The sequence below is a fragment of the Lepidochelys kempii genome, chromosome 3 (genome assembly GCF_965140285.1).
Source record: "Lepidochelys kempii isolate rLepKem1 chromosome 3, rLepKem1.hap1, whole genome shotgun sequence".
Lineage (NCBI taxonomy): Eukaryota > Metazoa > Chordata > Testudines > Cheloniidae > Lepidochelys > Lepidochelys kempii.
The window spans coordinates 8,958,148-8,978,999 of record NC_136382.1 but is presented as its reverse complement, the minus strand read 5'-3'; the positions used below and the strand labels follow the sequence as shown (position 1 = coordinate 8,978,999).

At 44.4% G+C, this 20,852-nt stretch overlaps 2 protein-coding genes across 8 annotated transcripts in view; one reads left to right on the top strand and one right to left on the bottom strand.

Moving 5' to 3' along the window:
- Nucleotides 1-993, bottom strand: part of HMBOX1 (homeobox containing 1) — a 143,100-nt gene extending 142,107 nt beyond the window's left edge. For all 6 annotated transcript variants that reach the window (XM_073335637.2, XM_073335638.2, XM_073335641.2 and 3 more), the window contains exon 1: nt 841-993. The gene's annotated coding sequence lies outside the window, so the exon portion shown is untranslated. The remainder of the gene's footprint in view (nt 1-840) is intronic.
- A 384-nt stretch (nt 994-1,377) lies between these two features.
- INTS9 (integrator complex subunit 9) overlaps nt 1,378-20,852 on the top strand; it is a 79,224-nt gene continuing 59,749 nt past the window's right edge. Inside the window, exons 1-5 of one of the 2 annotated variants that reach the window (XM_073335635.2) lie at nt 1,408-1,451; nt 4,712-4,777; nt 7,807-7,934; nt 13,219-13,279; nt 16,758-16,820. In XM_073335635.2, coding sequence (XP_073191736.1) covers nt 1,443-1,451; nt 4,712-4,777; nt 7,807-7,934; nt 13,219-13,279; nt 16,758-16,820 — 327 coding nt within the window. In that variant the 5' untranslated portion in view covers nt 1,408-1,442. Of the gene's footprint in view, nt 1,452-4,711; nt 4,778-7,806; nt 7,935-13,218; nt 13,280-16,757; nt 16,821-20,852 lie in introns of both variants that reach the window. The other variant, XM_073335636.1, reaches the window with a different exon arrangement.

Sequence of the window (20,852 nt, the reverse complement as noted above, 5' to 3'; positions counted from 1 at the left end):
GTTTTAATAGCGTGCCCATCACCGTAGTATCCCAACACCGGACAAGGCGCCTCCCTTCTTCTCTAATCCCCCTCTAACCAGCCCTATGTTCAACTCCCCTGCAAAACTACAACAGCCTGCAGAATACCCCAACACACCCCAGCCCACCGGCAGCAGCAGCTGTCTCCGTCCTCCTCCTCTTTACCTGTCCCCTATTTCAGGCAGTGCAAGTGGCCACACAAACCTCAGACACCCCAAACCCACCAGAACCGAGTCTAACCTGGTGCAAGTCCCCCTCCTCAGACACACCATTGCTCTCACACAGTTTTGTGCTTCAAGCAAAGAAGGAGCCACCATCCCTCCTCATCCCACCGTCAAACTCCTCAGCAAAACCCAACCCAGCCTAAGGGGATTCCTTCCCCTCACCACCCATCTACTCTCCCCCTTCCCCCCCCGAAAAAAATTAATGTCACTCGCAGCTTGTATGTCAAGGAAAGCAAGAAGCCCACCCCTGCCCTTAACAAAACCACAGTGTTAAATTCCCCCAGCAAAAAAACAGTCCTGTCTAGGGGGCACCTCCCTGCCCCCACTTCAAGGATACAAGGAGCCACCCAGATCCCTTGTATTAAACTCTCTCAGCAAAATCCGGCACAAGCTAACGGGACCTCCCCTTCCACTACCCCCAAGCCCAGCACAGGGCAAGGGGACTCCCCCACCCCCGAACCCACCTCACCCAACCTCTGCTCCAGGAAGCTCCCCCTACCCCAGGGTTCAACTCCCCCAGCCAGACCCAGCACAAGCTCAGGGGACCCGCCCCCCGAAAGCAGCACGATCCCCCCCCCCCCGCCCGGTAACACTCACCTCTGGATCCTGGTCACTTCTCCACCTCACCATTTAACAGCATGGGGGGGGGGGATCCCCAGTCCCAGTGTGAGGGGGAGAATAATGGGGGTGCAGAGGGAGGAGAGCAGTGGGGGGTGAAAATCCCGCAGCTTCCGATGCCCCCGCCCCGACCCCCCCAAGAGAAATTCCCCCCTCCCCCCTGCTTTTTTTTTTTTTTTTTTTGGCTCAATCACACCAGCCTGACTGTCTTTGTCTGTCGGGCAAGCGCCATGTTGATATCAACATCCAAGCTCCCACCTGCCGCCGCTGTGAGACCCTGGGACTTGTAGTTCCCCCCTCCCTTGGGCGAAGGGGAGAGCCGAGGCCCGAGGACTACAACTCCCAGCATGCCCCCCCCGGAACGGCACGCCAACGGAGACCGGGGCTCGGGCGAGGAGGGGACTACAACTCCCAGGATGCCCCGGGGGCAGAAGAGGCTGGGCATGACTTCATCCTGGGCAGGAGAAGGCGCGGGAGCGGGGAGAGGGAAGGGGACTACAAGTCCCATGGTGCTCTGGGTGGCAGAGGCTGGGCAGGAAGCGGGAGGATGGTAACAGTCAATAGCGCCGGCCGGGTAAAGCATGAAGCTGGTGAGTCTGTACAGTCAGCGTCTGTCGGTGGGGCTGGGGCGAAGGATTCCCCCGTGGTTCAGGCCTGGCCACCTCTGGGGGCTTCAGAGTGTTTACTGAGCGTCAGGGGGTTAACCCTCAGCCCTGCCCCTGGCTGGAGCGTGGGGGTCGCCTTCCTCCCTACCGGTGGGGAAACTGAGGCCCTGCGAGGAGCAGGGCTGGGCTCAGCGCTGGGGGACGCTTTTTGTCGTCTGTCTCTGGGGGGAGCATGCAAACACTGAGCCAGGTCCTGCAGCACATGGGAAGGCAAAGCACCCTGCCATGCAGAGCTGCAGCCGAGAGTCCAGATTCTCTGCTTCGGACGGTGACCCGAGGCTCCCTGCGAAAGGCTGGGATAGCTGCAGTGGAGGGCAGGAAGGGCCTGATGTTGATGGTAGAGTAGGAGACACTTCTGAAGGGGTGTCACACAGGCAAAGGCCTCTCTCTGCATGTCACAACGAGTGGCTCACCCTGATAATCCTCACACAGTGCAATTCCTTGTCTGAAAGTTGGAAAAGCTGAGTCACCTCCAGGCCGTCCGAACCCAAATTCTGAGTTCTTTAACTTGGAGCGATACGGTCCTTAAAAGTGGAGCTCTCTGAAAATACTTTGGTTTACTTTGAAGAAGGCTTTTCCGTAGGGAAGGTGTGTATTCTAATAGAGCACAAGCTTGTGGGGTGGAGCTCCTGAGTTCTGTCTCCATCTCTGGCTCGTTTTGTGACTTTGGGCAAATCACTTACCTTCCTTATGACATAACTTCCCTCTGTAAAATGCAGTTAATAGGTAGGTAGCTTAAGGTTCTGATCCTACAAACAGTTACATATGCATTTACTTGGCACTGCCTCTGTGCAGGGGCCTGGACTTGATGACTTCTCGAGGCTCTTGCAGCCCTACACTTCTGTGATTCAATGTGCTTAACGTTATGTGAGTAGTCCCACTACTCATGTAAACTTAAGCACATGCATAAGTGTTTGTAGGAGTGGGGCATGATAGGAAGGATATGAAATCTAAGTGTTTGCAGAATGCACTGAAATCCTTAGTTTGTACGTGCATAGTGCTTTTCACCTAACTTACTTTAGTGAGCTACCATGTACTGAGTTGAAAGAACAATTTTGTGCTAAGAAACAAAGACTCCATTGTTGGGGGGAGGGCAACTGGGCTGAAATGAGTATAAAATATTTGGAGGCCAAGGTGGTAGCTGCAGGTCCTAGCCTTGTCTTGGGTCACGAGGGAAATCCAGGGTTTTTGGCAATTTCATCCTGGTCCCCCATTTATTTGTTTTAAATCTGGAAGAACAAGACCAAAAACAATAGGCACCAGTCCTAAGCAGTGGACTTCTGCTCCATAGCCTAGTGAAGACAATGGAAAGATAGCCACTGGTTTTAATGTACTTTCATTCAGGCTCTTGCTGCCGCTGACAATTATAAAGGCAAATCCAACAGCAAACTCCACCATATATATATATATATGTATATATTACACATACACTGCCCATAATGAGCATGTAACTATAACATTTGAGCACTGCTGCACAACCTGCCCTCGTTTCTGTGTGAAACTTGAAACGTTGGGTTTTAACCTACAAGTCCCTGAATGGCTTGGGGCCTGGTTACCTGAGAGATTGCCTCTCTCCCACTCCAAGCAGCCACATGTGAAGTCAGCAGAGGCACTCATACTCGCGATCCTTCAACATAAATAAGTAGGGACCTAACAAATTCATGATCCACTTTGGTCAATTTCAGAGTCATAGGATTTAAAAAATTGTACATTTAATGATTTCAGATATTTAAATCTGAAATTTCACATTGTTGTAACTGTAGGGCTCCTGACCCAAAAGCGGGTTGTGGGGAGGGGGATCACAAAGTTATTGTAGCCGGGTCGTAGTATTGCCATCCTTATTTCTGTGCTGTTGCTGGAGGGGCGCTGCCTTCAGAGCTGGGCGCCTGGTCAGCAGCTGTCACTCTCCGGCCATCCGGCTCTAAAGACAGCACAGAAGTAAGGGTGGCAATACCAAGACCCCCTTACAATAACCTTACAACCCCCTTTTGGGTTGGGACCCCCAGTTTGAGAACTGCTGGTCTTCCCTGTGAAATATGTATAGTATAGGGTAAAAATACACACAAGACCAGATTTCACAGCGGAGACCAGGTTTCACGGTCCATGGTGCTTTTTTCACAGCCGTGAATTTGTTAGGGCCCTATAAATAATACAGTGGAGCATCCTCTGTGAGGAGTCCTTGGATTTGGAACTTGCTCCTTGCCTTGATCTGCCAGAGTCCAGATGTGTTAACTTTCCAGCTGCTTTTCAAAGCCTGTCTCTTTCTTTCTTCTCTAAAGCTGTTGAAGAGATCATGGGCTGAGGTTGATATATTTATGGACAGACTTTGGTTCATGTGTTATGACCTTTAATTAATGGAACAGGCACCGAGAGCACTTGGGATGCCTGTAGTTGTATTTTTAGAAAACTGAAGAAAAGATAAATAGCAAACTAGACCCACCAGTTGGACAGGCCAAAGAACACAACATTTGGGGTACGTTGCAGGTCTGCTTCAATGAGCTTTAAGCAATAATAACTGTTTGTTTGAATTTCAATACAGTACAACTTAAACTATTTGAAAGTCATACAGGACATTGAATAAGTCATAAAGGAAAAAAACGGGGTGGGTGGTTTTCCATGGATCCAAGAGATTTCAGGGACATCATCATGTTCCTATTATGCCTCTGGCGTTTAGGGCAGTGACGAAGCTCCTCCACTCCTGTCAGTTTCTGGCAGGTCTTTCAATGGTTCCCCAGCTGTGCCCCAGGTTTTTCAGCTCGGCTTCCACAGCTCTTCGCCATGTTGTTTTGAGGCGGCCTCGTTTTCGCTTGCCTTCAGGTGTCCATCTTATTGCTACTCTGGTGATAGAGTCAGTTTCCGTCCGAAGCAGGTGACTGATCCATCTCCAATGCCCTCTGGCAATGATGGTGCTCAGGTCCTCTTGGCTGCACTGTGTCGATAGATCTTGGTTTGAGATTGTTCTGGGCCAAAATATACAGAGGATTTTTCTGAGGCAGGTTGTATGGAATGAAGACAGTTTGGATGTGTCATACTTTCTCATTCCCCAGCATTCTGCGCTATAAAATAGTGTTGAAAGTACGCCGCTCTGATAAAACTTGAGTTTGGTTTTGGTGTTGTATTTTGATGATTTCCAGACTGTATTTAAGCTCCTGAAGATGCTCCTGGCTTTATTGATTTTGTTCCAGATGTCCTGGCTTATTCCACCATCCTGGCTGATGGTACTGCCCAAGTATGTGAATGTTTCTACATTGGTGAGAACATAATCCTCTATCCGTACTGGTGATGTTGAGACAATATTAAAGGTCATATCATCTATTTTGTTGCGGTTTATTTTCAGTGCAATTTGCTGGCTATGAATGCGTTGAGTCAGTTGTTTTTTCTTGTATATGGTGTTGGGTATGTGATAGGAGAGCGACATCTGCAAAGTCCAGGTCTTCAAGGGATGAGACGAGTGTCCATTTAATGCCTCTTGGCATGTCTTCTGTTGTACACTGCATTACCCAGTCGATGGCAATGTTGAAGAGGATTGCAGACATGACAAACTCCTGACGTACTCCTCTTTTGACTTCAAAACTGAGCTTGCTGTGATCAACACTGCATGTAAAGTTGAAAGAGAAGCTTTTGATGACGATGATGATATGGAAAGGAATGTCATATGCCCGCAGAATGCGCCATAGGCTGGTCTTGTGAATGCTATCCAAAGCCTTCTCAAAGTCTATGAAATATATGTAGAGTTGCCGTTGCGATTCTAAGCACTGTTCTGTCATGTTTCGTAGAATGAAGATGTGGTCTGTGCATCCATGCCCTTTCTAAAAACCAACTTGCTCTTTTCTGAGAACGCTATCAGCTGCCTCTGATATACGCTGGACTATGATCTTACACAGTACACCTCTACCCCGATATAACGCGACCCGGTATAATACGAATTTGGATATAACGCGGTAAAGCAGCACTCGGGGTGGGGGGGCTGCGTGCTCCAGTGGATCAAAGCAAGTTCAATATAATGCAGTTTCACCTATAACGCGGTAACATTTTTTGGCTCCGGAGGACAGCATTATATTGGGGTAGAGGTGTACTTTGCTTGGCACAGATAAAAGTGTGATACCATGCCAGTTATTACAATCACTGAGAGTAATTGAAGCAGATATTTATGAAGTCATTGGGAGGTGAATTATCTACAATTCAATAGGTTAATCATTAATATTTGGAGGATTTTCTTGCCATACTGTATTAAGAGGAGAACATCACCAGACAGACATTTAAATTGTTTTATTTAACTAAAACAACAACGTTAAGTATTCTGGATTTTTTCTTCAACAGCAAACATATAATATTTTAACAAAACAAGCATATGTCCCTTGCTTCTCACATTTATCTCCAGACTTCTTCTCCTTGTCCAGATCTGTTCTGTCCCCAACAATCTTCTATTCTTTGAACTTTTTGAAACTTTGCACTTTTAGAGAGAGGTAAGGGATTTATTCTCTGTACACAAATTTGCAGAGGGATGATAGAGTTGAGGTCTGTTATTTCTCACCTCTCTCTATATATATTTATTTATTTTAAAACATTTTTGCTGTTAACAAGCATGTTACCTCTGGAGACACAAATCCACAGTTTGAGAACTGCAAAACTAAGCTTCTCTGATGGTATCTTCTAGACTGAGCACTGATATTGGGTAGATAGAAAGATTAACCTAAATAACCTATACAGAAGCCTGTGGAACCCCGTAAAATTGGGTCCCTAAACCATGAACTATTGGAACTCATTTACAAAACTTTTCTTAAACATTACATGAATATATTGTCTCATACTATAGAATTATAATTTATAATCCCTATTCCATGATGAGATATCTTTGAGCTATAATGTATCTTAATTATAACTATCTTTAGGCTTTTTCCTCAAAAAGCATTTTATCAAAAAAATCCGTTTTAAATAAAAAAAAAAACAGATTTTTTTTTTAAAGCATAGATTTTTATCTACCCTGTGTTGAGCACTTCAGGGACATAACTCTGTTCTAATAACAAGGGAGTTTTGAACACTGAAGGTTGTAATGTACCCATTTAAAAATACTTAATTGCTGAATTTTTAATACCTTTGTTTAATTAGGGTCTACAGAAAATTGTCTGTTTTCCCACATCTCCTCCCACTTGCTGGATCTGTGGCAGCAGTTACATATGATTTCAGTCATACAAAGACTTATGTGGGTGCTTAATTTTACACCCAGGAGTAGCTCTATTGACTTAATGGACATTATTCCCATATATTCACAATAAGCCCCAAAACCGCAAGGACTTCTCTTAAAGCTGTGCTGACAGAAAGCAGAATTTAAAGAGATGCTGTTGAATAACTTAGGTTTTGCAATTTAAAATTAAAACTTGAGCAATTACAAATCTAATAAGGAAAATGTCTTCCTGATTTTTCAAATTTAATTAAAAACAGCTTCTTTAGGGGTGGATGTAAACATTCTCCTCAGGACTTTTAACCCAAACATTGTGGGCCTGTGTTAATGTGTGGGATCGGTGCTAGAAAGTAAAATGGACTAATCTACCTTATTCACTAAAGAGAGTAAAATGAAATAAATGATCACAAAATAAACGTGGCTTTTAAAATCAGTTTTTAATCAATTTAGTGTTTTAAATGTCTGTGAAGAGCTTTGAATATATAAAGTGGCTATGGTCATACTTAGTATTTAAATTGTGCAGCAAGAGAGGTTAAGCTACCAGAAGTGATGTCTTTGAGATGTTAAAGCAAAATCTTGACCACTTGAGGTCATTACAGATCCCAGGTAGGAGAGCAGAGGCCCACATGTCCTGGCCGCATTCTAGTTTGAGCAATAATATTACCCCTCCGGTTTCAATCATATGCAGTATTCTTCACTTCGTGGCTTATACTGTTCCACAGTGTTGCTATACATTTTCAAATATTTGCCACTTTCTGTACCAGAGGTGCCTGCTTCTCGGTTGAGACTGCAGTCACCCCTCTGATATGTAATTTATATCTTCGCTTGTTAAGTTTGCAAAGCATTTAGGGTTCTTCATGATCGAGGAGGTTATATAAATGTAACTTGTGCTGGTGTCTTTGTTCAGAAGCAGGTCCCACACTCCGAGCTGCGGCTTAGGCAGGCTACATTTGTACAACTTTTCCTTTGCAGGGTTGTTTGCCAAGAAGCCTAGGCTGCTGCCATTTTTTTAAAAATAATAAATGACAATTATTTGACCCTTTCAGCTTGTGCTTTGTTATAGTTGATTCTTCATTAATTCTAGTTTTCTTCTTTCAGTACTGCTTGTCGGGGCATCCAACCTTGCCATGCAATGTGCTCAAGTTCAAATCTACCACCATCATGTTAGACTGTGGACTGGATATGACCTCTACCCTCAATTTCCTCCCGCTGCCACTGGTTCAGAGGTATGGTCAGTTTGCAGCCTGAAAGCACTCTAGCCCAGCTGTTCCCAGGCTGCACTTGGAGTGCTTTTCTTAAAATGGCACCTGAAGCGAGAGAGGGTACAAATGAGCAGTATCGTCTGATATCATATATAGACCTGCTCACTTAAAAGTTCCCTTTATCAAAATAATGTCCCTTGGCTCAGTAGACAGAAGACATTTTATCAATTTATTGATTGGCTTTTCCAGATAATTTATTCTGAGCTTCAGTAAAGTATTGCTGCAGCTGCTGAGTGCAAGTGAGGTCGCATATCTGTCATCTTTCTGGCTTCTTCATGCAAGATGAGATAAATGGGTAACTGATCTGGAGTGCATGGAATCCCAGCAAACGCTGTTTAACCACCTTCTTCTCCAGCTCTTCTTCAGAACTAATGCAAATAAAAATAACACTGATTGCTTTTCACCTGTAGATTTGAAAGCATAAGCATTATTATCCTAATTTTTTAACAGGTGGGGATAGAAATGGATTAATGATGAGGTAATGTGGCTTGTCCAGAATCCCACAGTGAGTGATTAGTGGAGCCAAAACCATAATTTAGCTCTCCAGACTCCCACTTCTGTGCTCTACCCACTGACTAGACCATGCTTCCTTGTGGTATAAGTGAAATTAGGCCCTTTGCTATGGTGGCTTGCTTCTTACGTAAGGTTGAAGAAGTTGCCAAAATGGCAGGTGGGGAGGAAAGGGATATGTTTAATTCTACGGTGACTAGAGGCTAATAAGAGTTTTAATTAAAATTATATAGGCCTCTTCAAATGCCTTGGCCCACAACCTTAGTCACTGTGGCAGGTGGATGCTGTAGTTTTGACTCTGGTCTAATGCACTGCAGGGTCTGGGTGCTGGACTGGAGGTGATCATGGGGATGTGAGAGCAGTCTTATTGATTAGATGGAGTAGAACAATTGCCCAATGTGCCTTCCTGGAGGGGGAAAAATAGACCCACATAAGCATCATTCTGCCAGGGCCTGCAGCTCAACCTCTGCTTTATTGAAGGCAATTGATATGAACTAAAAGAATCAGCCTGGACACCTGATCTCTGTCCAGCACCAAAATGAGCTGAGAGCTATCGACATACCATGCAGAGGACCACAACTAGATTTTTTTTTTTAAAAAGGATCCATGAAATCTGAGGACTCCAGGTCCACACCTGCTTTCCAAAAACTTCCCCAAAACAGAAAACTTAGAGCAGTAATTGACAACATTATCTGTGCCAAGAAGTAACTTCTTCCGCAAAGGCCTAACAGTTGCTTTAGGGGTGCTGGCATCAGTGCTCCTTGTGGCAATCCAATAGCAGATCCAGTGCCTCCTTGTTTGATTTAACCTGTCATGAGTGACTACATTGCAGGTCATAGCCCCAGATTCCCCAAGAATCTCCAGAACTTCTGAACAAAACTGACTCAATTTCAGTAAAGAAAGATGTCAGATTTGACCCTCTTCTGACCCAGCAGAACCAACTAATCAGATCCAGAGACAGTCTTGTCTGTAAGGTGATTGAAAAGCCCTTGCAGCAAGAAATGTACCAAGCATGTACCTTTGCAGGGCTTGGCCAGCTTTGGGGAGATAACTAATCTCCTGAGCACTCTGTGAAAGGGGTGAGTTGTGGCCATGAAAGTCAGGCTTTTGAGAGGGGCTGGATCTGAGGAGTCCTGTTCTATCTATGGTATTTATAGAATCCTAGTTACCATAGTATCTGAGCACCTCCCAGTTTTTAATATATTTATCATCACAACATCCCTGTGAGGTAGGGCAGGGTTATTACCTGTAAAATGAGGATGGGGAACTGAGGTACAAAAGGTACAGCTATGTTGAAGTTGGGGGGTGGGGGGAGCAAATGGCAGCTCATGTAGCTGTACCCTTGTTAGCTGTACTCTAGCTAGCTTGCTAAAAATAGAAGTGAACTTGAACCCAGATTTCCCAAGTTCTAAGTTTGTGCACCAACGACTGGACCATCTTTCCTCTTTGCCTTGGACTCTGCTAAAATGAGGCATGCCTCATACCTTTGCTTTAGACTTCCAATGAGGGAAGCCCTGTCTTGTTTTGCCTTGTTTCTTCACACTTTTCTGTTCTATCACAAAGCTGTTTAGACTCCATCTAGTCCTGCAAAAGCCTTCCCTGCTCTCGGCAACGTGATACACCACGATTCACGCACAAAGCGTGTGTTTGATGAGTTGGCCAAAGAATGTTCTTTTGTGCCATCTATACACTGGAAACAGGTGTATCAACGGAAGTTCTCTCTCTTACAACAAAGTCAAATGCGAAGAGATAAAAATGAACACACAGAAAGCGCTTAACCTTTCCTTTCTAGCAGCGTGACACACTTGCTCACTTTATTTATGTGACAGTTCTAACTAGTTTGGATCAATCAATCACTCCATCACAATATCAAGAGTGGTGTAGGAGGGAATTGTGCTACTTTTTGGCTTCGAAGGAAGAGTCCTCTTTGCCCCATGTCTCTAAATACATTACCACTTAAACCCAAGACCTAGCTTTTAATTTTGCTACAAAAGCCAAATGTCTTGGTATCTTTTTTGACTCTAGACACTCCGTCTCTTCTCTCACTTGTTTAATTTTTTTTTACCTATAGCATATCACATACACTTGTTCTTGCTTCATTCCTGCCTTTCCCTTAGTTTTTTTAACCCCATCTCACCTTCTCAAAGTGAGCTTCTTTGAATCCCTGCATCTCCAGATTGCTATGTTATTCCAGGAAATGGATTTATTTCACCTCAGCGCACTCACTGGGTTCTTGTACATTTCCAAACTAATTCAACTTTGCCTTCCCAGTTTTCAAAATGGGATTGACTTCACCTGTCATCACCCTCTCATGCCACAGCTCTGATCTTATCTTATCCCCAGTCTTCACTCCTCCCATCTTAATCTCCTCTGTGTCCCACTCCCTGTGATGTTCCATAGTGGTGCTGGGGTCGATTGCACTTTTGCTTGTGCTTCTCTGCATAAGAACGGCCATACTGGATTAGACCAAAGGTCCATCTAGCCCAGTATCCTGTCTTCCAACAGTGGCCAGTGCCAGGTGCTTCAGAAGGAATGAACAGAACAGGTAATCATCAAGTGATTCATCCCCTGTCGCCCATTCCCAGCTTCTGGCAAACAGGCTGGGGACATCATTCTTGCCCATCCTGGACCTATCCTCCATGAATTTATCTAGTTCTTTTTTGAGCCTTGTTATAGTCTTGGCCTTCATAAAATCCTCTGGCAAGGAGTTCCACAGGTTGACTGTACATTGTGTGAAAAAAATACTTCCTTTTGTTTGTTTTTAAACCTGCTGCCTGTTAATTTCATGTGATGACCCCTGTCATAAATATAAAGGGAAGGGTAAACCCCTTTGAAATCCCCCCTGGCCAGGGGAAAGCTTCTCTCACCTGTAAAGGGTTAAGAAGCTAAAGGTAACCTCGCTGGCACCTGACCAAAATGACCAATGAGGAGACAAGATACTTTCAAAAGCTGGGAGGAGGGAGAGAAACAAAGGGTCTCTGGCTGTCGATATGCTGTTTCTGCCGGGGATAGACCAGGAATGGAGTCTTAGAACTTTTAGTAAGTAATCTAGCTAGGTACGCATTAGATTATGATTTCTTTAAATGGCTGAGAAAAGAATTGTGCTGAATAGAATAACTATTTCTGTCTGTGTATCTTTTTTGTAACTTAAGGTTTTGCCTAGAGGGGTTCTCTATGTTTTGAATCTAATTACCCTGTAAGGTATCTACCATCCTGATTTTACAGAGGTGATTTCTTTACTTCTATTTACTTCTATTTCTATTAAAAGTCTTCTTGTAAGAAAACTGAATGCTTTTTCATTGTTCTCAGATCCAAGGGTTTGGGTCTGTGGTCACCTATGCAAATTGGTGAGGCTTTTTATCCAACATTTCCCAGGAAAGGGGGGGGTGCAAGTGTTGGGAGGATTGTTCATTGTTAAGATCCAAGGGTCTGGGTCTGTAGTCACCTAGGCAAATTGGTGAGGCTTTTTAGCAAACCTTGTCCAGGAAGTGGGGTGCAAGGTTTTGGGAAGTATTTTTGGGGGAAAGAAGTTTCCAAACAGCTCTTCCCCAGTAATCAGTATTTGTTTGGTGGTGGTAGCGGCCACTCCAAGGACAAAGGGTGGAATATTTTGTACCTTGGGGAAGTTTTGACCTAAGCTGGTAAAGATAGGCTTAGGAGGTTTTTCATGCAGGTCCCCACATCTGTACCCTAGTGTTCAGAGTGGGGAAGGAACCTTGACAACCCCTAATTCTTGTGTTATAAGAAGTGGGAAATAACAATTCCTTATTTACTTTCTCCACACCAGTCATGATTTTATAGACCTCTATCATCTCCCCCCTTAGTCGTCTTTTTTCCAAGCTGAAAAGTCCCAGTCATATTAATCTCTCCTCATACGGCAGCTCTGTAAGCTTGGAACTCCTTTCTCCCTCTGAGCCATTGAATCACTTCCTCTTTTGAGGTACTGAGCCCCTGCAGATCTCTCTGCAGTCAATGGAATTTGCAGGAGTTGCTCATCTCTCAGGATCTCTCCCAGAATCTGAAGTCAAGACAGCCCCAGTACCCTGTTGCTGCAGTGCCCAGTCACAGGAGAGCTGAATAACCTTCCCTGTGTTTCTGGGTTTATGTGAAAACCTTAAATCTGAGTAGACAAAAGTTTGCAGCTCAGTTACAGACCCTCTGAAGATGTTACGCTGAAGGTTTTGATAGTCTCTTAACTATAGTAGCACAAGTGCTGCTCTAATGCTTCCTGCAAACATTTTGTTGGGATGCCATCCTCGAGGATGGTTGATCAGTCTTAAAGATAAAATCACACCCACAAGTGTAGCTTAGTAGTATCTGAGTTTCCAGTCTGAACCATGGGTTCAAATATCGGCAGGATTGACTCGCACCTTCTCGCTTCCGACACAGGGAAATGTGTTGCTATACATATGTATTTTGTGTGGATCTTTGGGTGAGCCCTAAAACCAGGTTTAATTTCTTTGTGGATATAAAGATCCTTTGGCACTCTCCCCTCCCTCCTCCCAGCCACAATGTGTGCCATAATTAGGATGTTTTTTAAAGTGATTCCTGTGAATACTTACATGATTTCATTGCATTTATCTATTTTATTGAACTTGTTAGTTCCTTAAGTAAGGGTTTGTCTATTTCCTGTACAGTACCAAGTGTGAGGTAAGTGCTTAACAAAAAAAATGAAGTGAATTATACCATTATTAATGATGACTTAATACTTAGCAAGTTATTTTTTTTTCCCCTGCAGTCCCAGGCTGTCCAAACTCCCTGGCTGGGTTTTAAAAGATGGAAACGCTTTCCTAGACAAGGTAACTTACGGAGCTTTTGAATTTCCTTGCCGGGCAAGAAGTCACTTGACGTGGCTGGAGCTGTACTACTGTAACGATATTTCTGTGCTGCTTCCTTGCATATATTTATGTGTATGTCATTAGGCAAAACATTTTGTTGCAATATCTAAACAGTGGCTCTGTGGTTTCAGTCTTTAGAACAGTTTTTAAGGGTCATTGTAAAGTGCAGAAGTAGTGTGTGTGACAGTTTTTAATTTTCTCTTATTTTGTGCGGTTTCATATTTCAGACCTTGTCATTCTGTTGTGCCTTCTATCAGAGAACGTCAAAGCTCTTTACTAACACTAATGAATTAAGCCTCGTAAGCCACTTGTGATGTAGATGAGTATTATTAACCCTGTTTTTAGACAGGGAACTAGAGAAGCTAAATGATTTGCCCATGGTCACATTGGAAGTCTGTGGCAGGGTAAAGACTAGAATCAAGGGGTGAAATCGTGGCTGTGTTGACGTCCATGGGAGTTTGCCATTAAATTAAGTGGGGCAGGATTTCACTCCTGAACTCCTAATTCCAAGGCCTGGAATTTACGTAATTTACCCTGACTCCACTTGAGAAATGTGATCTCTTTGCCTCTTGCATCCTTACCCAGTACAAAAATTTCACAATCAGAACTCAGATCTGTTGATCTGAGGCATCACAGAATCCAGCTTACTCTCCCACAGCTGAAACAGGCATAAGCTCGTTTAATGTTTGTAAAACAGGCAGATGCAGCTCAAATACACATGGGCAGCAGTTTTAATTGTTCCTTTTTCTGACTTCATGCATACCTTAAATCAGAACCTTAATAGTAGGCACGTAGAATTGCAGAGGTGCAAAAAGATTGATGGACCTGATTTTCTTCTGTTTGAAGTCAATGGGAGCTGTGGATGCTCAGCACCCGGGGCCGGCTCTGGGCACCAGCAAAACAAGCAGGTGCTTGGGGTGGCATGTTTCTAGGGGCGGTGTTCCAGTGAAATGTGCCCCCGCCGCCCCAGCTCGCCTCCGCCTGCTCCCCTGAGCACGCGGCCACCGCTCCGCTTCTTCCCCCTCCCTCCCAGGGGCGGCGGTGGTGGAGCAGAGGTGAGCTGGGGCGGGGAGCGGTTCCTCTATTTCCCTCCTCCCATTACTTCCTGCGCTCTCCCCACCCCTCACTCACCTCTGCTCCGCCTGCTACCCTGAACACGCTGCCTCTCCCTTGCCTGAGAGGGAGTGGGGAGAAGCGGAGCCGCGGTGTGTTCAGGGGAGCAGGCGGAGTGGAGGTGAGCTAGGGTGGGGCGTTGCTGGGCGGGAGCTGCAGAAAGCAATGGGGGGGATGCGGCATGCCTGGGGGAGGAGGCGGGGCCAGGGATTTGGGGAAGGGGTTGGGAAGGGGCGGAGTTGGGGCGGAGCCGGGGGTGGGAGGGCATGAAAAAAAAGCGGGGGTGGGGGGGTGGCCAAAAATTGTTTTGCTTGGGGCAGCAAAAATCCTAGAGCTGGCCCTGTCAGCACCTCCGTAAATAAGAGCCTGAGGCCTGGTCTACACTGTCGGGGGAGATCAATCTAAGTCACGCAGCTTCAGCTACGTGAATAACATAGCTGAAGTCAACGTACTTAGACCTACTCACCGCGGTGTCTTCACTGCGGTGAGTCGACTGCTGACGTTCCCCTGTCGACTCTGTCTGTGCCTCTCACGGTGGTGGAGTACAGGAGTTGACGGGAGAGCGCTTGGGGGTCGATTTATTGCTTCTAGACTAGACACGATAAATCGACCCCCCCCTCCCGCTGGATCGATCGCTGCCCACCAATCCAGCGGGTAATATAGACATACCCTAGAAGTAACTTGTGTACAATGAGTCGGGAGAACTGGGAGTAGACTCATTTCTAACTGTGTGTCCTGGACCACACTGCCGTCCAGAACAAATGCCTGTCTGAATGTCTATCAGAACCAATTCCTCATGCATCTCTTCTTTACCATAGATACTGTATCCTGTCCAAAGAACCCACAGACCTGATATGACATCAGTGTCTTGTACAGTGTATGATTTGCTGTAGTTCCATTGGCATTGAATTTGTTCAAAAGATTCTTCAAACCAATGCAGTATCAGAGGGGGGTCACATTTTATTAATTCAAAGGCAGCATCTCCTACCCTTGCATTGACCACTGTAACTGCTTTGAATGACAAATACTCTTACTGATGCTGGAAAAGACGGAAGTGAGGGTCAAAGGAGGGTATTTTGTCATGGAAGGTGGACATATACCCTCTTGCAGCATTATTCTGGATGCAGTTATAAAACCTATTTAAGTCCAGGAGAGACATTGAAATTCACCCTGATCTAGTTTTAATCATTCTTAACTCCCTCAAGATGAGGTGAGGAGACTTTTGCCATTAGATGTAATTGCTCATTTTTTATTAGTTTTCAAGTGCACCGTAACTATTAAGAATTAGAACTGAAGACTGAATCTCATTCCAAAGCTGGCTGAAACCGTTCATTTTGGGACAATAAACAGAGGTGTTTTAAGAGGAGGTGGTTTGTGGGTGACTTGCAACTTGCAGGATGTTACTACGATCAAGTTTGAGGTCACTTTTGTTTACCTTACACACGCATAACCTTGATGCTTGTGATTTTTGAATTGGTTAAACTTTCAGATGTTGCTGTCTTGAACTGGTGGGGAGAGCAGGAAAAATAGATCAGTAGAGATCAAAGGGGATGAAATCTAACAGGAAATGCAACACAAAGCTTAGATCAAGCAAAGGTGTTGGATAAAATGCTTCAAACATATGAGCTAAAGGCCAGATCCTGTTTCCATTAATGCCAAATTTTCACTGACTAAATTGGGATCAGGTCTGGGGTCCAAATCTGCAAAATGTTTTAATGGGCCTGTAAGCTGGTAAGCAGCCTTTCCAGCCACACAAGGAAGAACAAATCCCAACAAGAAGTCACTTCACATCCTGTTCTTTGGGGCTTGCTTTATTTCCAAATGACAAAACTCAAAACCAGAGCAAATCTACTTGTACTGCTAGGAAATACCCACCCAAGGCATTTCCAGCTTCAGCTAGCTGAAAAGGAAGAGGACCCCCTGCTATGATAGCTTCCTTTGCACCACCTTTACTTCTCCTTTCATAACCCCAGCCATGTGATTAGCAATGAACCCCTTACATGCTGGAGCCTCTTTAGTGTTTGTTACAGTGTCCTACCTGTTCATTCAAACTAATGTCCTAATCCCCTGAAGTACTGAACAGCCTTGTCTCCCACTGAAAGCAACCCTAGCACAACCTCTTTCCAGAAGAGAGTGGTTAGAACTGAAAATTAACAATTATAGTAATAAAAAGCTGGAAGTTAGCTGTTGTAATGGAAAGCCTGCAATGGATTTGAAGAGGTAAAATCCATCATGTTAGAGGGAAGTCTTTATTTGTATAGCTTTGTGTTTTAAAAGCTGCTTTTGTATCATCTCTTCTTGCCTATTAATATCCTTTTCCTTATAGGAACTAAAGGAATGTTCTGGCCATGTGTTTGTAGATTCTGTACCTGAATTCTGTTTGCCAGAGGTGAGTTTAATTGAAACCTTAATGCAGAAATAGTATTCCATTGAAGTATCCCGTGACTTTTTTTTTTTTTAAACTTCTGAGATATTAAGATATTTGTGATGCTGCAGAAAGAATAGAAACAGGCCCCCACTATTTTAGGAGATTGGTGCAAGACAACTCGAGAGAATTAACATCTGACAGTAGGATACAAAGGCACTTATAGAAGCTACATTGGCATCATAAAAAAGGGAAATAGGATATGTCAAACCTGTATATGACAGTGGATACATGTTCAGACATACAAAACTGTTACTGAAAAAAAAGAAGTTACTTGCCTCTGACCACAGAGGCTTTCATGACGTGCTTAACTGAACTCTTTTGTGTAGCCTGCAGTCTGGTTAAGCCTCACTCTTGTTCCATTAGAAGTTCCTTCACTTGATTTAAGTTTCCTGTGTTCTTGAAGTATAAAGATAGGATTACTTTTGGGCTGACTTTTCCAGGCCTTTTGACTCTGAGAGTCCTGGTCTCCAAACAGACTACTTCAACTTGCTTGGGTCATCTTCCGGTTTTTGACATCAATGTCCCTGGTCTGCTGATTCCCTGAAATGCACCCTTTGCAGCTTCTGACACTTCAATTGCTAAAAGCAAGTTGGTGGTTGGTACAGTTTTTGACAAGCCATGTCATCAACTTTGTGTGGGGAGGCTGCGTGCTACCCCAAACATGCAGGAACGTGACCCCACTTCAAGAACCAGGATGCTTGGCAGTTACTGTCCCTTATTTAAAAAAAAAATACCAAACAAACCTTCTTATGGATGGTGATGCAGAAGGCAGTGGCTGTTCAACTCCAGCTGCCCTTGGCACCAATGTCCTAGGTAGACTTAGTTTCCAGCCTTCCTTTGAAGATGAGACCATACTTCTCAAGGTCACAAATGATCAGCTGCTCATTTTAGGTTTAGGTCAGCTGGCTTTTCTGATGATGCTGCTGGACTGGAATATACCCAGCTCCGTAGCTATCTGGTGTCTGACAGGGAGTTGTAGTTTTGGTGAGTTGCCAGTGTATCTGATGCTCCTTAGTCATAAGGGGAAGACGATAGTGACACCATTTTAGGGATGTTATAGGTAGCTTCTGTTGAGATGCTCCACTGTCTCTCAAGGTTCTCAACAAGTATGAAGCCTTCGTGGTGTAATGCTGGTGATACACAACTATATATCTCTTGCCTTGTAAACTCTCCCCTTTGGTAGAATGCTTGGGTGATATTGCCAGCTGAATGTATCATGCTATGACATTCTTGGTCCCACTAAAGCAGAAGTCTTGCTTGTGGTTAGATCACAAGAGGAAGCTCTCTCTCCTTCCACGCTCTCATTTTTTAGGGGACTTCTGCAGAGGCAGCCAGTTTAAGGTATCACTTCTGCTTACAACTTCTGACAGCCTTGTGTTGGCTGTGGAACAAAAGTGTTCACTCTGCCTGTGAAGTCTGTGCCTTTATTTTGTCCCACAATGACAAATCTGACCACAGGAATACCCTTTTTGAGAGGCTGCTCTGCCACTTGTTCAGAACTCAGCATGCTTGCTTTGTTGGTTTGCCCAACCATGATTGCATTATGTGAACCTGTAACAGAACTCAACCCCCGTTAGGGCACCCTCTGGCAGTGATACAGGCATGTCCTGTCTCTGTTTCCCCTACATTCCCCAGAGACTATCAAATTGCTCATCTCCCCCACAGATCAAACTGACAGCCATCTCGCCCACACACAACTAGAATAATGATGTTCCTCAGGGCAGTTCAAGCCCTGCTTCTGGGCATAATTTATTAATACTGTGCAGTTTCAGACTTCTGCAAATTCTCTCAAAATCCCTAAAGTATGAAAAGTTAAAATGCAGCAGTCCTCCATCCGTACACCATGGTGGTCTTCTCCACCTGACAGTCAACATGCACTCTGTTCCTTATTTCCTTTGCTGCCCTGTTTGAGGTCCTCCACCTCTGGTACTTCTCTGTACTTCTTGCAACTCTTCTGCAACCCACAACTCAGGTTTTCTGTGAGAGGGCACCCTGCAATATTTTGCTCCCCAGGCCCTTCTCCTGTAAGTCCTACCCCTGCTCATTGGAACCTCCCTCCAGGATCAAGCCTTTTGTTTCTGGGCACAGCCTGCTCTTATTCAGCTGGTTTTCCCACATTACCTAGGGCAGTGGTTCTCACATTTATTTATTTTTTCAAGGACCACTTGAAAATTGCTGAGGGTCTTGGCAGACCACTTAATGATCTTTCCAAATGTTGTTTGTACCATTAGCTAATTATTGTAAAGCGCTTTGGATAAAAGTGCTATGTAAAAAAACTTAGTAATAATTAAAGGTTTTTTTGTTCTACAAATAAAAGCACACAACTCATATTTTAATATCAGTAGCTCTCCCCCACTGCGGCAGCCCCCGAGCTGAGCTGGGAAGGAGGGGTGGTCTCTCCTCTCCCCTGCTGCAGCAGCCCCCGAGCTGGGGCTGGGAAGGAGGGGGTTCTCTCCCTGGCAGCCACAGCCATAAAGCTGGAGAAAATAGCCTCTTTCTCTGTCCACTGCAGCCCTGCACGTCCCAAATTCCCCCTACCTCCTCTTCTCACCCCACTGCCCCCCCTCCTATTTCCCTCACCTCACCCCACTGCTCCCTCCTTTCTACTCCCTATTCCCCCCAAGGCCACCACCTCACCTTACATGTGCATCTTCTCCACACCCGTGCAGTTCCACTAGTTAGGTGAGTGGCCCTTCATTCTCTCGTGTGCGGCAGCCCAGGCACGCACCTTAGAAGAAACTATCCGCAGACCATCTGAATGGAGCTCACAGACCACAGTTTCAGAACCTCTGACCTAGGGGGTCTCTGCACAAGCCTTCTGCCTGGCAAGTTGCTCAGTGCTGGCCAGTTCTCTCCATTTGTGCTCATCCTCAGCATTCTGCTAACAGCTCTCATTTGTTCTCTTTCTGCCCCAGCAGTTCACACCTACTCCTCTCTCAGATCTCATCCAGCTGTCTCTGAGCAACTCACCAGATTCCTGCTTCTCCTTTTCTCATCTGGGGCCTGTGTCTTTATAGAGGGCATCTGCTGTCTATCAGGCCCTGTTGGGAGGCAACTAACTATTCACAGGTGAACTAGACCCAGTCCCCCTTAAACGGGCCAGTCTCCCTGTGACAGCACCCTACATTCTTTGTCTGGCTACATATTAAATAATTCACTGACTTTCATCTGGGCCAGTTGATTTTTAACGTAGGGCTGTCGATTAATCTCAGTTAACTGACGCGATTAACTCAAAAAAATGAATTGCGATTAAAAAAATGAATCGCAATTAATCACACTGTTAAACAGTAGAATACCTATTTAAATTGACTAAATATTTTTGAATGCTTTTTTCTACATTTTCAAATATATCAATTTCAATTACAACACAGAATACAAAGTGCACAGTGCTCACTTTATATTATTTTTTATTACAAATATTTGCACTGTAAAAATGATAAAAGAAATAGTATTTTTCAATTTGCCTCATGCAAGTACTGTAGTGCAATTTCTTTATCATGAAAGAGCAAATTACAAATGTAGGTGTTTTTTGTTACATATCTGCTCTCCAAAACAAAACAATATGAAACTTTAGAGTCTACAAGTCCACCCAGTACTACTTCTTGTTCAGCCAATCGCTAAAAGAAACAAGTTTGTTTACATTGACAGGAGATAATGCTGCCCGCTTCTTAATTACAATGTCACCTGAAAGTGAGAACAGGCGTATCCTCACACCCTTTTGTCAACCGTCTAAATGGGCCATCTTGATTATCACTACAAAAATTTTTTTCTCCTGCTGATAATAACTCATCTTATGTAATTAGCCTCTCACAGTTTGTATGGCAACTTCCAACTTATCTCTCTGTGTGTGTGTGTGTGTATATATATATATATATATATCTTACTATTTGTTCCATTCTATGCGTCCGATGAAGTGGGCTATAGCCCATGAAAGCTTGTGCTCTAATAAATTTGTTAGTCTCTAAGGTGCCACAAGTACTCCTGTTCTGTTTG